The sequence below is a fragment of the Carya illinoinensis genome, chromosome 11 (assembly GCF_018687715.1).
Source record: "Carya illinoinensis cultivar Pawnee chromosome 11, C.illinoinensisPawnee_v1, whole genome shotgun sequence".
Taxonomy (NCBI): Eukaryota; Viridiplantae; Streptophyta; class Magnoliopsida; order Fagales; family Juglandaceae; genus Carya; species Carya illinoinensis.
In genome coordinates, this window is record NC_056762.1 from 37,702,089 (window position 1) to 37,717,207 (window position 15,119).

Here is a 15,119-nt window from a genome sequence, read left to right on the forward strand (position 1 = left end):
GTAGACGTAGTCATATTATCGAACCATATTAATTTTTATATCAAATGATTAATTATTCTTATTTATTTATTTTTTTCTAAATCCTTTAAATGCGCATAGTCTAATAGTTTGACATGCATACATACGCATCAGGCAATCTGAATATAAACATAAATAGATTATATAAAAACATATTCACAAATTAGAATAATTTCATATGATTTATTATATTTATTTTATAATAAAAATAATTTCATAATTTAACATATCATATCAATTTAAGTCTAAATTTATTTTTATATAATTCTATTGTAACTAAAAGATTTCTCTGTTAATAGTCCATATATTCCAAACTCAAAACAACTTGCTAATCACCATTAAATATAGAAATGAATATTTAGAACCCCAATTGTCTAATTTTATTATAATATTTGAGATGGATAATAATGCTGCTATATACACGAATGGAACAATAATGGTGGGCTGGTTGTCGGTGGTGAGTACGATGTGACGTGTGAGGATCTGTACCGTTCTTTGGTTTTTGGGTGAGGGGGGACGTGTTTTTTGATTATAGGTCCTACAAGGAACAAACGTTAGGTTGATTAGGTATTTCAGTAATCAGGGCCTGCAAATACTTTATTAGGAGGGCGGCCATAACATAACGCAACATACCAACATAGAATTTCGACACAACATGAAGGACAATGTCGTGGCGCGGACTTGTTGCCCCCATGGACAAACCAGATTCTGACACGTAAGAGCCGGCTGACTTTGCTCCAGATGCGACGTTTCATCACTAGTAAAAAGGAATAAGGTGGCCTTATTTCATCGCAGTGATTCGGCTTCTTCAAAAATTGAGTGTTCCTCACGAGGTAAAAACGACTGTTCCTCACGAGGTTCAATCCGAGAGGGACGCCCCAAGCTATGAAAGGTCGTGGATGCGTGATCTTGCATACTTTAAAGTGAACCACCCAATCAGATTTTCTCGATTTAACACACACACACACACAAAAGCAGTTTAAGGTCGGGCCTAGCCCTCGTTGACATGAAGATTGCAAGACATGATTGATACAGAACTTTCGAAAGGATTGATGGAAAGGCCAATAAATCAAATGGCTAATAGCCTGTCAAAATTATATTAAAAAAAAAGAAGCCAACTGCTTTTGTCTACACATCATGCCACGCAAACATCTATCTAATTTGATGATACACAGAATGGTAAGCTTTCACACGTGGGCATCACATAGATGCTTCCTATGATCATTATTAGGATTACTGATACAAATATGACATGACGGTATAAAGAGTTTTGCTTATAGACAAGCTTCTGGGATGGGACATGTGGCCTAAGTGGTCCCCCGTTGACGGTATATACTAACCCAATGCGATCCCCCCCACCCAACACAAATCTCGAACAAACCGGAGCTATCGAAGGACAAGGACATAGCAATATAGCATTATCTTGAATATTTTCGAGTTAGTCGAGGGGAGAGATGTCTTAATCTGCTTATTATTTCGAAAAAAACAAAAGAAAGAAAGAAAGAAAATGCTTGAGCAGGCACAAAAAGAAAAGGGCAAAAGGTTTTAAGATTGGAGGGCCTAGCCATGTGCTACTACTATATGCTTGCATTATTTACAGTACAAAACTTTATCTCAAATCACGTGTAGGATGAATACAGTTGAGTAATACCCATGGGAATACAAAGGGGCCAACACACACACCCCACCCACCATTTACAAGAAACTTCCAAACTGCCTGCATTCAAGTTTCACATCACGGTACACTTATTCTCTTTTGATTTTGCTTCAGGTCTGGAGGACGAGGACGAGTCCGAGTCCCTGCCAGTCGTTCTTGGCACCTGCCAAAAGCCATTAGTCAAGGCAATAATTTGTAGCTTGCAGTCATGAGGGGAAATCTATGTAGAGCATAGCAATCATGCTCTGGTTGATTGCAGGGAATGATGATATTCGTGAAACAAGATGCAAATACGTGATGGCCAAAAAAAATTCTCTAAATTTCAAATGTTTTGTCTCTACTTCACCATCTCAGCCACAAGCAGAAATATACTCAACTGAATAGGATAAAACATAATCTCATAACAAATAAAAATCGGAAAGAAAATGCATGAATTTTGACTACTAATGATAATCAAGTGCGTGATTTTATAACATCAACGACTTCATATCAAAATGTATTGTTCTTGAACATCTTTTTAAAAAATTAAAAAGGTATTGCCCCACCGTATTTGTATGAGAGATCAAGGCAAGAAAAAGTTCCGTTGAACAAGTTCAACAAAGTTATAATAATCTACACAAAGATTTCACATCATGTAGGTCATCACAGCTTCAGTAGTGTTCTATCACGGATTTGTGCCATGAAATAATGAGTGCATGAACTTCCCATAATCTGGAAATTGTGGCCAAGAATCCTGTAAACGATAGTTGAGAGCACATAATACGCAAGTCATTTCCATTCATTACTCCTCCCACTGGGATTTCCAGACTGAAAACACAATTTTCAATAGAATATCCAAAAACGAAGCCCAGGAATTCCCATTGCAGTTTTACTGTCATATGTTAAGTGCTCCTACTCATCCACAACGAAACACCACCTGCCCAAGCGGGTGCTTCCCCTTCCCTCTCCGCAACAAAAGGGAAAAGGGGAAGAATAAATACACTTGCAATCCTCCAACAACAGGCGTTTTGCAACATTACTTTTTCCAATTACCCAAAACCAACAATAACACCCTCATCCAATTCCGACAGCTAAGATAGATGAAAAAGGGAGACATGGCACGATTTTGACAGTTGGATCCTATCTGATTTTGAGAGTGCAATGTGTTATTTTGGTAGTTTGGGGTGCTAAGTTTAATATGTTATACTTAGCAGAAATGGGTACAAATTATATTCCCCCTTAGCCCACCCTCCCAAAAAAAAATAATAGGAAAATATATCTAGCAATGGATCTCAATCTCTCATATCTAAAGATGGTTTGTTAGATTGCTCTATCTCAAACAACAATTTGTGTCTTTTTTTGTTTTTGGGGGGTGGAGAGAGAGAGAGAGAGAGGCACAATGAATTGCTTATCAGAAAGTGATTTAGGACAAGATATTTTGTGTTGCTAACACAACGTGACTACTGAAGCTGCAGATAACGCCTAGCCACACTAAGTTTAATATTCTTAATTGTAGGAAAAAAAAGCCTAGATGCATAATTTGATTTCATAGTTAATCAGCAAACTAACAAGAAACTGCAATAGTTTTGGTATATGTGTAATCTTTAATCAACATAGAGATATATAGCCTATGATTTTTTTACCCTGATGAAAGATTAGCATGAAAAATGCATAAGAAATGACACAACATGTCCACCAGGATATGACACTCGTCTGAAAATTTAAAGAATGATTCACCTCCATTCCCTTTAACTTTGCATAATACAAAGGATACTTAGGATATCTTGTCAGGAAACATAGTTCACATGTAATTACTCTTAGGGTGTGCTACATACCCCCCAAAACAAAGTGATAACCAATGTTTTGATTTTGGGGGGGCCCATATCCATGACACGACACTCGTGCCTTTGTCCACAAATACTACAAAATATATAAAGAACTTAAAAAAAATACATCTTGGCCAAAAACAATAGAATTCCTTCCATTTGCGCTCACAATAATTGAAACAAAGTCCAAACTCAGTTTAACCCATCATGCTCACAAAACCATTCAACTGGACAAGTCAAATAATACCAGTCCTTCTAAACTGCTCCAGCACAATATGCAGCCATAACTTCTAACCAGTAAAATCGTGTATGAGAAGGAAGATGCAAAATGAGTCAACAGGCACAAACATACATGTGCTGACATAGTCCAACACTTGCAACTATACCTTGCTCTAGTATTTGATCTTAACAGAACACTCTGACCACTAAAACCCTAAATCACAGGTCTTACTTATAAAAAAAAAAAAACCCTAAATCACAGGAAGTCAATTCATATAGAAAGAATATCATGATTTTCTATTAAACCAGAATTAGCATAAAATAAGGAGAAACAGCCCTACATCTCCAATGACATCAGACACATGAAAAAAAATCAATTGGAAATCATATTTAAGAAGAAACCCATATCAAATTCATGGATTGCAACTTTCCACTAAAAATTTACTTTTCCAACCTCCAAAAAAAATTATGGGCATCGTAATTGGGTCAAAGCTTACTCTCTAGCAGATGCAGTACTCTTCTTCTCATTTTTTTGACTCAAAACCCTAATTCAAATTTAAAACAACTTGAACTAGCCTATTACTACACTTGTTAAGGCCTGACAAACTGATACAACCCAGACCACTAGCAAAGAACTGATGATAGATAGTTATCCAGTTTCCCCAGATTAAAAGCTAATTTAAAAGCTTAAGAACCGTTTCTTATGAAAGAAGGGATGGTTTTGGTCTTCCCAATGGCATGCACTGCACATTAAAAGAGATGCAAAACCAGCTTGAAGTTGAAGGCAGTGGTTGCTATGTTATAGCAAAACAGGATGAGTTAAGCATGTTAAGAGGTGGTAAAGGGGGCAGTAAGGTCCAATCAGGGGGAGTCAAATCACAACTCATTTACACAAAAGAGCGGGCTTGGCATGTTAAGAGATGGGCCGAATCCTATAAAATTAAATAAAGGAAAAAAGAAAGTTGGGTTTGGCCCAATTTCGATATCCAGACCCAAGAGAGTGAGGCGGGTCAAAAGGAGAAGTGGGTCATCTATATTCAAAGTGGGTTCTACGTTGGGAGTTGGCGTAGAGACAGCTGAAACTGGCTGCCCCCACCAAGGGTGAGTTCGCCAACGAGTGGAGCACCCCCCCTCAATGTTCTCTTCATCAAAACGACGGCACCCACGACGAAACCTAAGGTATTGTCAAGTCTTGGAGAAGATTCTGGGTTTTCCACTAACCCAAAACTTCAAATGGTGCCCATGGCTCCACCACCCATGACGGAGGGAACCAGTTCCTCGGTACCTCTTCAAGCACCTTGTGGATCGACACATAGCTCTAGCCAAGGAGGTGATAGCATCAATGGCATTGTGGAGGAGATAGTTCGAGATTTAGGAACTGGTGTGGAGGAAAGGACGGGGCAGTCATTCGTGCCTTACCGGGAGGAATATTTAGGGCCTGACCCACAGTTGGGAGTTGAGTCTACGGAAGATGTTGTCCCCATGGTCTCTCTTCCACCGATTAACAATATACCCGATTCATCATCAGATTCGGTTTTGAAAAAGGTAAGCAATATACAACAATGTGTGGGGATTACATGTAGAGGATTTGAGGATTAATTCACAGCACTACTCATTGCAATAGAGGCGGGTCACATACTTGGAACAAAATCAAGATCTAAGAAGAGCAGAAAGTTAAAACGTCTTACTTGGGCAATCAACTATGACACTAAGGGAGGTAGTCCAAGTCAAGGGAGGATCAAAGGGAAGACATAACCAATTGTATATTTCTAGTAGGCTCCTTCAGAGTTTACAAGTATTGAGGAGTGTGTTGGGGATTTTACAGTGACTTGGTGTATGGGCAAAACCTGGTTTGGTGGGATAGGCATTGGTGCAATAGTGGTGGTTTGGTGAGAGCTCGGGGTAGGCGCATCTTTGGGCTTGGGCTTTGTTAGGATCTTTTTTCTAGATGGGCTTTATGTTCTTTTTTTCCTCGTATCTTTTTTTGCACCTCAACTAGGTGTTTCTCTTGTATACATCCAACGTACTTGGCTATGCCTATTGGTATTAATAAATTTTTACTTATAAAAAAAAAAAAAAAAAAAAAAACTAATTTAAGCCATGCATAGGTGTTGTTCTTGTATATGTTCCATGTACTTGGCTTCGTCTATTTTAATAAAGAATTTATGTACTGATAAAAAAAACTAATTTAAATAAATCCAGATGTAATTTACACAATGAAACAAGAAATTCTACCTGGGGACCAATGATCATCCTCGAACTTCCACTGATGGATGACTGCTGTGAATTAGAACGCTGAGGTTGTTGTTCAAACTCCTGTTGTTGCAGAGCAATCGCCAATTGTAGATCAGAACTGCCACAACAAATTACAAACATTTTATTACAAATTGGAAGCCCACAAGCATGCTATACTCAAGAATTAGGAAAAGGAAGAATGAAAAAGACCTGGACAAATTCTTAAAAACAATCATTCTAATGCATAAAAAGGAAAACAAGGCTGATTTTTAAACATTGGCCTTCAAAGTTCACACTTTTCTGATTATATTGACTTTAGCATCAGCATTTTTTCCGAAAAGTAATTTAACAACAACAATTAAATATCCCATTCTGAAAGAATAAAAAAGGACATTTATTACACAAAACAGATAAAAGCAGATTGTGATACAGAATTGACTGGATCTAGAGACCATGCATGGTATCTGTTCTCAAACAAGAAATTAAGAAATCAAGTATGCACCAGTAACAAAGTTGAGATAATTACTTTCCATCCAAACCCACTTGTGCTGAGCTATTGATGCTGGCAAGATAGTCCTAAGGTACATAAATTCAAATTAGTATCATGGAAGCAACAGCTGATGAGCTTAGGTCTAAACAACACAAAAATACACACAGCAGTGCTGGCCATAGCATTATGTTCATCCCATGTGTCATTTGCACGACTTTCTGCTCTGAATTCCTTAAAGTTACCCGTCATGAACAGAGTATCCCCATTGACCTGAAATGAAAAGCATGGGAGGAATTATAATTAGGATACCAAACTTCAATGTAACACCCAACTAGATACTGATATTAGAATGATTAGACTTAAAAGACTTAAAAGACACCAGTTGATTATCAGTTGGAAACATCACATTTAAAAACAAAGAAAAAATTGGAAAAGGGAAAAACAAACCCACATTTGGATTCATTCTAGGATACCACTATGAAAAATATCACATTGATTGCTTCTATTCTACCAATACAGGCACAATATCCATGATAATGGTAGCCATTGTCATGCATTTATACAAAAAAAGATTTGCATACAAACATACATACGTCCAATACTTTTTCAACCCTACAAAGGACCATAGCCTATGCATTAAAACCATTTCGGAGAAAATAAGCAGAAGTAGAAAACAAAACAGACAAACAAACTTAGTTTTGGCATTTTCGCTAAAGAATTTAACACCTTTGACTTCACACAAAAGGTAAGCGTCAAGAATAAACACTTCAATCAGATTTCTGCTAGGATTAAAGCAGCGACTAAATGTTGAAAAATTGATAATAATTGATAATGTGACCCAGTAAACAAGATAACAGAGTAAGCAATTTACCTCATTTAATTTTTCCCACACCAAATCAGGCTGATTTATGTAACCTTGGTCAGTAGCTAGAAGATAAAGTTCACCATCAAACTGCAATGATAGAAGATTTGGGTATTATCTGGGAATTGATGTTTTCAGGGACAGTGGAACTTGAAGCTTACAAAATTGTATACGTTTTCCTCAAATGTTCACCATTAAAATATGTAGTCAGAAGTTCATAAGCAGAAAAATCAGTAATTAACCCTCATAAAAGAACATACCAGCTCTTACTGACCTTAAACATGGTGCTGAAGTGATTATTACGGAAAAATACACAAAGTTCACGTTCTTTAAGACCATCTCGTAAGCAGAAAAGGCTGCAAAAGTATTGAAAGGCAATCATATTGTGAACTTCACAGCTTCCACCGTGGCAAAACATGTGGATTAAAATAGGATTAGGAGCTATGAGATGAACAATAAATAACATACCCATTAATGGTCAACTGGCTAGCATTGTTTTTCAAAAAATTCTGGATAAGCTCCCCTATAGCCAATCAGAAAGCAAAAGAAGACGTTCTTTTATATAAATTTGAGCTCATATTAATTGGTTAATTAATAGAAACAAACATGTCACACACAGCACATATCAACTTCTTTGATGTACCACTAACCTTCTTGTGGAGTAATTTCATCTTTAGATCTTGCACTATGGGTATCTACAGTGCTTTCGTCAGCTTGTTTCTCAAGAACCACCTCACCCTCATACATAGGCTCCCGTTCCTCAAGAACTGTGTTTCTTGAATCCAATATACATTCCTCTCCTTCATATATGGGCTCACTGCCATCAACACTGGAAGTCAAAGATTGGGCAGCATCGATGTGCTGAATCCTGCCACTAGATAAATCTGAATTGGCATTTGGTGAAGATAAGTATGATAATTCTTTTGTGCTACAATCACCTAGCTTATCTGCAGGTTCATGAACATGGGTTGTGAAAGTGGATTGCTTAACTTCTTTGCCCCCTCTAGAGATACAAATATCGCTCTTTTCCAAAGATGCAGTTTCTCTTCCAGGAGAAAGGGAAGGGGCACTTCCACTCTGGAGTAACGTGTCAACACCACTAATCTCAGCCACATCAATGTGAAGGCTACGTTCTTCAGACTCCACATAAGTTGACTGATCAAGGTAATTACCCACATTAGTCTTCAAGAAAGAAGTAGCTGCTTCTTTCCCTGTATTATTTTTTGCAGATATAAGATCACTGCCATTGCTTGTGGCATTGCAATCATCTAAAATAGATGGTTCCAGTTTAGGCAAATTGTTGTCTTCAACACCAATGTGCCTCTCTAATCTATCTACAGAATCTACAGGCATAACGTCCCCACTTCCATATGAACTAACAGAGTGAGTTCCCCCATTAATATTGTCTACAAGAGTATCACCCACTGAAGTTGGCCTTGCAGCCTGAGACAGCTCCAGGGCTCTCAAAAGCTCTGCTTCTTCTTCAAGGTCTCCTTTTCTTGCTTTCTGGTGATCAGGGAGTGAGTGTGGAGAATCATCAAATGATGTAGTTTTCGAAAGGCATGGAGAAGGAACTCCTAGGGTTGCAGTCGTTGCAGCAACAAAATCAACACAATCTTCTTCAAGGGCCACAAGCTCTCCCATTAAAGCATTGTACGACTTTGACCCAATGGCAATAGCGGTACCAGTGTCCTGGAAAACACAAGTTCTATTATCAAACCAAAAGGCTTGATCCAACACTATCAGACCATTCAACACCTGAGCAGATTAGTTGCTTATTGTAGCCAACTGATAGCAAATATGTAGCCTTTAATAACTACATATTCCAACTTCCAAAAACAATAAATTATTATACCAAGTCTACCAATTGCAAGGTGCCCAACAGCAGTAATAACTTTTTTAATAGTTGAATGCAAATTAAGACATCCAGCAACCCTATATCCTCTACTCTTTGTTTACATGGGTGGGGATGCCATTTGGTCCAAAGACCATTGGCCCAAAACTGTAGTTTTTATGACAGCCAGAGAACAAAAGCAATAAAACAGAAAAGAGGGAAGCACGAGAAATTACCTATTTAACCCCCAAGAATTCCTGGCTAATTTATATATATATATATATGTAAATTCCTTGCTAAATTTTAAGAGCTCGAGAGAGAATCTACTGAAGGAAAAAATATGCCGTAGACAAGTCATTGGCGATATGGAAGTTCAAAAACAACGCATGAGAGGCTTAAAGTTGAATATAATGGATAAGGACAAACTGCAAATGTATGGCATGAACAAGATTGTAGAAATCCCAGATCATATCTCATTGAACACGAGAAACCAACAATATTATGCCATTTAAAGAAAAAACTTGAAATGTCTCCAAGTAAATTATACTAAATAGTATGTCTGATGCCAGAGAAGTGCAAACCTGTGGATCAACTATCCAACCATGATATAATGGAATGTCCAGTAGATCAAAAATGGCACACTCTGGAGTAAACTCAAAATCATCTATCCTGCAGGTATCACGAAACTTTTGATCAGAACAATGTAAAGAAAACACCAATAAATGATCCCTAGAAGAATAATGATCCCTAGAAGAATAAAAAATTTCGAACCTCCTGAATTTTATATTTACATCAATGCCAGTTGCAAGTTGAGGAAGCAGATCAATTGCATCAGAAATGTTCTGTTGTTGATTTTCAACATAGCCTGCATCCTTATTCTGCAACACAATAAGAAAAAACAGTTAATTGAATTTACCCAGTAAATAGCAGGCTTATAAGTGACAAACAAATAAAGAACTTACATTGAAATTACTGTTGGAATCAATTAGTCTATCAGCAACCAGTGCAAGCAATTTCTCCTGTGAGACTTCAACTGTATCCGGACTCAAATTCAAGTTATTCCTAAGCAGAAGAACATTACCTGCAGCAACCCCAAAGGTAAACCATCCATTTCCCAGTAAATACTGACAAGACCCACGAACCATTGAACCTTTACTGGCATAAAAGCTAGGGCAACGCAACCCCTACCCCCAAGTTAAAGAAAAAAAAAAAATGGTAGTTTTTTTTATAGACAATAAAATTTTATTAAATCAAGTAAATAAGGGAAGCCCATTGAGCTATGCTACTTGTGTACTTGGGCTATATCCCATTTTTATATTAATAAAATATTTCTTGTAAAAAAAAAGTAAATAGGCGAAGCCCAAGTACACAGGAAGATACAAAGAGAACCACCCTAGTAAGAAGTTATGAGCTCGGTATGAATTCAAGAAAATCATGAAAACTAGCCCTGTTGAGGACAATAACAGAAGCCCACCAGAATAAGGTCTGGAAGAAGAAACAACTAAGATCATCCATAGAGCATTCACAATCTTTAAAGCTCCAAACATGATTTATTAGGGGTGAAAACCGACCCATTCGGCGCCAGTTTTGCTCAACCCATTCGGCGCAGTTTTTTAGCAAAACTGGCGCCGACCGACTAGAGGGAAAACAGTGGAGCAACCAACCATAACCAGTTGATGGGGAGGAGAAAAATCGGCTGTATCGACTCCGGTGGTTCACGATCGGTTCTCAGTTCCCCCTAGCAGCGATGGTCATTTGAGAGAGAGAGAGAGAGAGATCAGCAAAATGGCAAAGAAGAAGGGAAGGTAGAAGACAACGTATTATCCAAACGACCAAATGGCGCTGTTCTACTTATTTGTTTTTCGTACCTTATAAATAAAATGATGTCGTTTGGTTAAACCAAAGTGTCGTTTAATTTGTGTTTAAAACACAAATATAGGAGTAAAACGATGTTGTTCCACTTAAACTTAAGTGGAACGGTGTCATTTCAAATTGGTATAATTCTTTTAAAAAATAATAATGTATTATTGCATTAGCCAGTTCAGCGGTTTGAGCCGACCTGAAACTGTGACTGAATCGACAACAGTCGATTTTGTTAAAACGCTGCCACCCGCCAACCGATTCCCTACCGGTTTCAGCCAATTCCACTCTCCGGCGGTCAATCTATGGCAGTCACGGCCGGTTCCACGGTTTTTTGTACACCCCTAGATTTTATAAGTTTGGGCCATAGGCCCAAGTTTATTAGGGCTAGAAGGAAGATTATTTTATTGGGCCCATTAGCTCATATATATATAAGGATCTAGTGTCGAGGAGATATGATTGGTTATGAATTTATGGACCTCGATTCAAAATGGATTCAGCCCATTAGGTCTATATATGGATGGATAAGACCAAGTATTTTCTAGCCAAAGCCCATTTGATTTTTTGCTGTTAAATTCGTGATAATTGGAAACCAGCCCTTTTTGGATAAGTTAGAACTGCATTAGGTGCCAAGAAACCCTCTAAATGAAGGCTATCTCCACTTAGGTTATTGCAGAAGAATTCTTGCACCAATAGGTGTCAGTTACAGCCTGCTAGAAGTACAAGCTGCAAATACCAATCAGCCTTGTTTTCTTGAGGTCCATCCTAGTTTTTGGTTATAACTGCTGCAAAGACATCCTAGGAAAGTTGCTGCAATTCCAGGAGATTTAAAAACTAGCCTCACCTTATCAAGTCCAACCCTTTTTCAGCAACTTCAAGAAGGTGATTATTGATGCATTTGTTATCAATAGAAGCAAAGGGGTAAGTAGCATGATCGTAATCTCACATGCATGGTAAATGATGTTTTTAAAGTATTATGAGTGTATGGCTCTTTAGTGAAAGCTCCTTTTTATGTCCCAATTTATGATGAAATAGATTTTCAATGTCATGTTATTATGTGTTTTACATGCCTCGTGGTAAGAAAGATAAAAGACAAGTTATGAAAGAAGCTTTAAGAATGACCATAAGAGATGCATGGTTCCAATGCAATTATAGGTGGATGTGCAAGTCACGGACCTAAGGATGGTCCACCATAGTATTTTATAACAAGTTAAGAGGTTCTCCCTATGGCCACAGGCACTAGAACCAGTGCACAACCCTGCACACAGAGGTTACGGGGTGCTGGCCATTAAAGAAAGGGAAATACAAGTTTAATGAGTTATGCATAGAAGTTTTACAATATGACATACGACATCAAGTCACTTCAGTTTGTGGGTTTACTTTTGTGGAATCTCTTGTGACTAAAGCATTTTCTCTTTGGGAAAAGAGAAGTGAGCTAGACAGCTGATGAAAGAAGCAAAACATAAGTCGCATATGCACTCATACTCCAAAAGAACTAATTAAGTTTAGAATTGAAACTCCTTAGAATCATCATGGGCCTAGTTCTACTAATTTGGGACTTGACAATATAAGTGTCCCACCCAAGATGCGGCTTAACTATAATATGGGGCATTAGATTCCCGAAAAAATCCTAAAATGAAACTATTTGTTATGATAATTCCATCATTTGGTTGCCAAGAAAAATTGTAATAAGCCTTTTTTCTACTTAATATTACACTAACAAGAAGCCCCCAAACAATATGCAGCTATTTTTCACTTTGAAACCAAAATAACAATAAACAATCATTGGAAGACTCTTTTTCATTTATTTTTACAAGTTTCCCATCCAACATTCAGATTATAGAAAGACTATTGATGAAACATAGAGAGAAAAGCAAAAATATAAATCTTATTTCCAATTCTAACCAAACCAAAAAAAAATGATGGAAAATTTTAGAATTAATAACTCCCAAATTTCCAGAACACACAGAATCAGAAAGAAGTTTTAGAACTGGGGTCCCCACCCATCCCATGTCCCATGCAGGCTGCAGGGCATCTGCCTACATGGTGAAACCATGTGGGGGTGGCACCCAGGCTGGGCCACGCCCGCCCAGGGTTTACCCCATCCCACCCACACACACATACATATATACATATATATATTAAAAATCTGTTTATAATGAAGCAACGTCATTTTGGAGCGTTGTTTCATTACAGGGTTACAAAACCCTACCTCTACGTATATAAATATGATATTTTCTGTCTCCTCTCATTTCTCTCATTCGACTCCCAGTCCAAGCCACCTCCCTTCCCCCTAGCCACAGCCCACGGCCACCATACTCTGTGGTGGCTGCAACTGTGTGTGACACAAGAGTCCATGACACGATGGCGGGTCTTCAAGTTTTATGACTGGCGCCACGACCATGTGCCCACAAATCTCTGAAGATCTGTGCACAGATCTGTATGACCCATGATTGCAGCCGTGGCCCATGGGTCTGTTGTTTGATTTGTTCAATTAGGTTTTTTGTTCGAGTTTTTGATTATTTCTGATCTGTAAGACTAATTTTGTTTGGTTGTAAGTTTAGTTATTGGTTTTTGTTTGGATTTCTAAGATCTATAATGTTTTCATTGTTTTGTGCGATTTTGTTGGAATTTCTGTAAGATCGGTAAGGATTTGTAAGTTTGTTTGAGTTTTGGAATTTTGTATTTGTATTTGTAAGATGGGGTGGCTGCCGGACTGGGGGGCCAATCTGCCCCCTGGCATCCAGACGGGGGCACCCTGTCCATGCGGGGCGGGTGTGGTGGAGAGGCACCCCCTCCCTGGCCCTCCATAAGGTAACTCAATAGTTAAGTGGGGGAAAAAAGAAGTACAAACACCAAACTATACCATTCCCAGCGCAAAAACTTCACGTCCAACAATTTCTAGTAAAACTATTTGGCCAACATCTCACTTTCCCGAAAAGCAAAGGAACATCTAATAGAACTCGAAATTTCACTCCGGTTCCTTTACGTTAATTTTCTTGGCTACGAAATGGAAAATAAAGAAGAAAAGAAGTACCGAAGCGTGGCTGCGCATGTGCGTTTGCGTGAGTGAGAAATAAATAAAACCCCTAAAAATAAAAGCAAGCCTAATTGCCCAACCCCAATCTTTAATCAGAAGGTAAATCAATGTGTGATAATTCAATTGATCAAATCTTGATTCTCAATACAGAATATTCCGCAAGAAACCACAAAGTATCATAAATTAATTGCATTTGAATATCCAATTATTCATTGCCTTTCACGTTTGATCGCTCTGAAATCGCAGGAAAACAGAAGGAAAATCCAAATCCAAAAATTCCATTTCCGACACCGCCTAACTACCGGAAGCAGGCCATTTCCCATTGATTGTCACGAAATTCTCCGCTTACTCGAAACCGAAACAAAAAATATAATCTGAAACTCCTCCTCCCGTTTCACGGGAACCAAACCAACCGAAGAAATAAAACGAGAAAAGACGAAAAGAAAGAACCCTAGAGAAGTCAGAAAAGAAAAGAAAAGAAAAGAAAACATATTATACATGTATATGTCTAGAGAGAGAGAGAGAGAGATGAATTACAGATGGCAAGAAGCGGGCAGGGGCCATTGTCGTTTTGAAGAACGATAGGGGTGGTGCGTCCCAAGAATTGAATGAGCTTTGTCTTGTGAACGCAGTCCTTCACTTGCTGTTCCAGCCGCTGCTGTTCTTCGGATGATGGAGAAGCCGACGCCATTTCCGCGAGTGTTTTTTTAGCTACAGAGTCGTTCAAGAACTTCCAGTTCACGCTCTCGGTTCCTGCTATGTACCAGGACAACGAATTTGTCTGACGACAACACCCCCAAGCGTTTTTTAATTCTTTTTTTCCTCAGAATAATAATATCAATAATGGATGAAAAAATCTACATAATTTTTTACTATTAACACAACCTCTACGCATCATATTTTTTTTAATTTTTATTATTTTTTTCTTTTATTAAATATTTAATATATAAATAATGAATAGTAGAATTAAATCAATTTAAAAAGAATAAACTCAAAAAATGTTAAAAAAATTAAAAATTTGAAAAGACAAAAATAGTGTGTGGAAGTTAAAAAGTTATATAGCATTGCTCATAATAAATAAGAGTGTAAATACATAACT

The 15,119-nt window shown here is 37.8% G+C and overlaps 1 protein-coding gene across 4 annotated transcripts; it reads right to left on the reverse strand.

Annotated features, from left to right (window-relative positions):
- Nucleotides 1–1,542: 1,542 nt before the first annotated feature.
- Nucleotides 1,543–14,808, reverse strand: LOC122281428 (ubiquitin carboxyl-terminal hydrolase MINDY-2). 4 transcript variants are annotated; one of them, XM_043092894.1, is made up of 12 exons: nt 14,558–14,807; nt 10,083–10,201; nt 9,892–9,998; nt 9,702–9,789; nt 7,937–8,978; nt 7,755–7,809; nt 7,561–7,642; nt 7,296–7,376; nt 6,590–6,694; nt 6,461–6,510; nt 5,935–6,052; nt 1,543–1,838 (listed from the first exon to the last, which is right to left on the reverse strand). In XM_043092894.1, the coding sequence occupies exons 1-12, from the start codon at nt 14,709–14,711 to the stop codon at nt 1,749–1,751; spliced, it is 2,091 nt and encodes a 696-aa protein (XP_042948828.1). In that variant the 5' UTR covers nt 14,712–14,807; the 3' UTR covers nt 1,543–1,748. The 4 variants fall into 4 exon arrangements, 2 of the variants coding, with proteins under 2 accessions (XP_042948828.1, XP_042948829.1); XR_006230219.1 differs by having other exon boundaries at nt 1,778–1,838; nt 6,437–6,510; nt 14,558–14,808; XM_043092895.1 differs by having other exon boundaries at nt 1,778–2,408; nt 14,558–14,808.
- Between the last annotated feature and the right edge of the window lie 311 nt (nt 14,809–15,119).

Excerpts from the sequence above, each read along its gene's own strand:
- LOC122281428 (XM_043092894.1), bottom strand. The coding sequence starts at position 14,711 with ATGGCGTCGGCTTCTCCATCATCCGAAGAACAGCAGCGGCTGGAACAG. Across the intron at positions 9,999-10,082 it reads ATTCCAACAGTAATTTCAAT|AATAAGGATGCAGGCTATGT; the intron begins GTAAGTTCTTTA and ends ATTGTGTTGCAG. Across the intron at positions 1,839-5,934 it reads GGATGATCATTGGTCCCCAG|GTGCCAAGAACGACTGGCAG; the intron begins GTAGAATTTCTT and ends GGCTTTTGGCAG.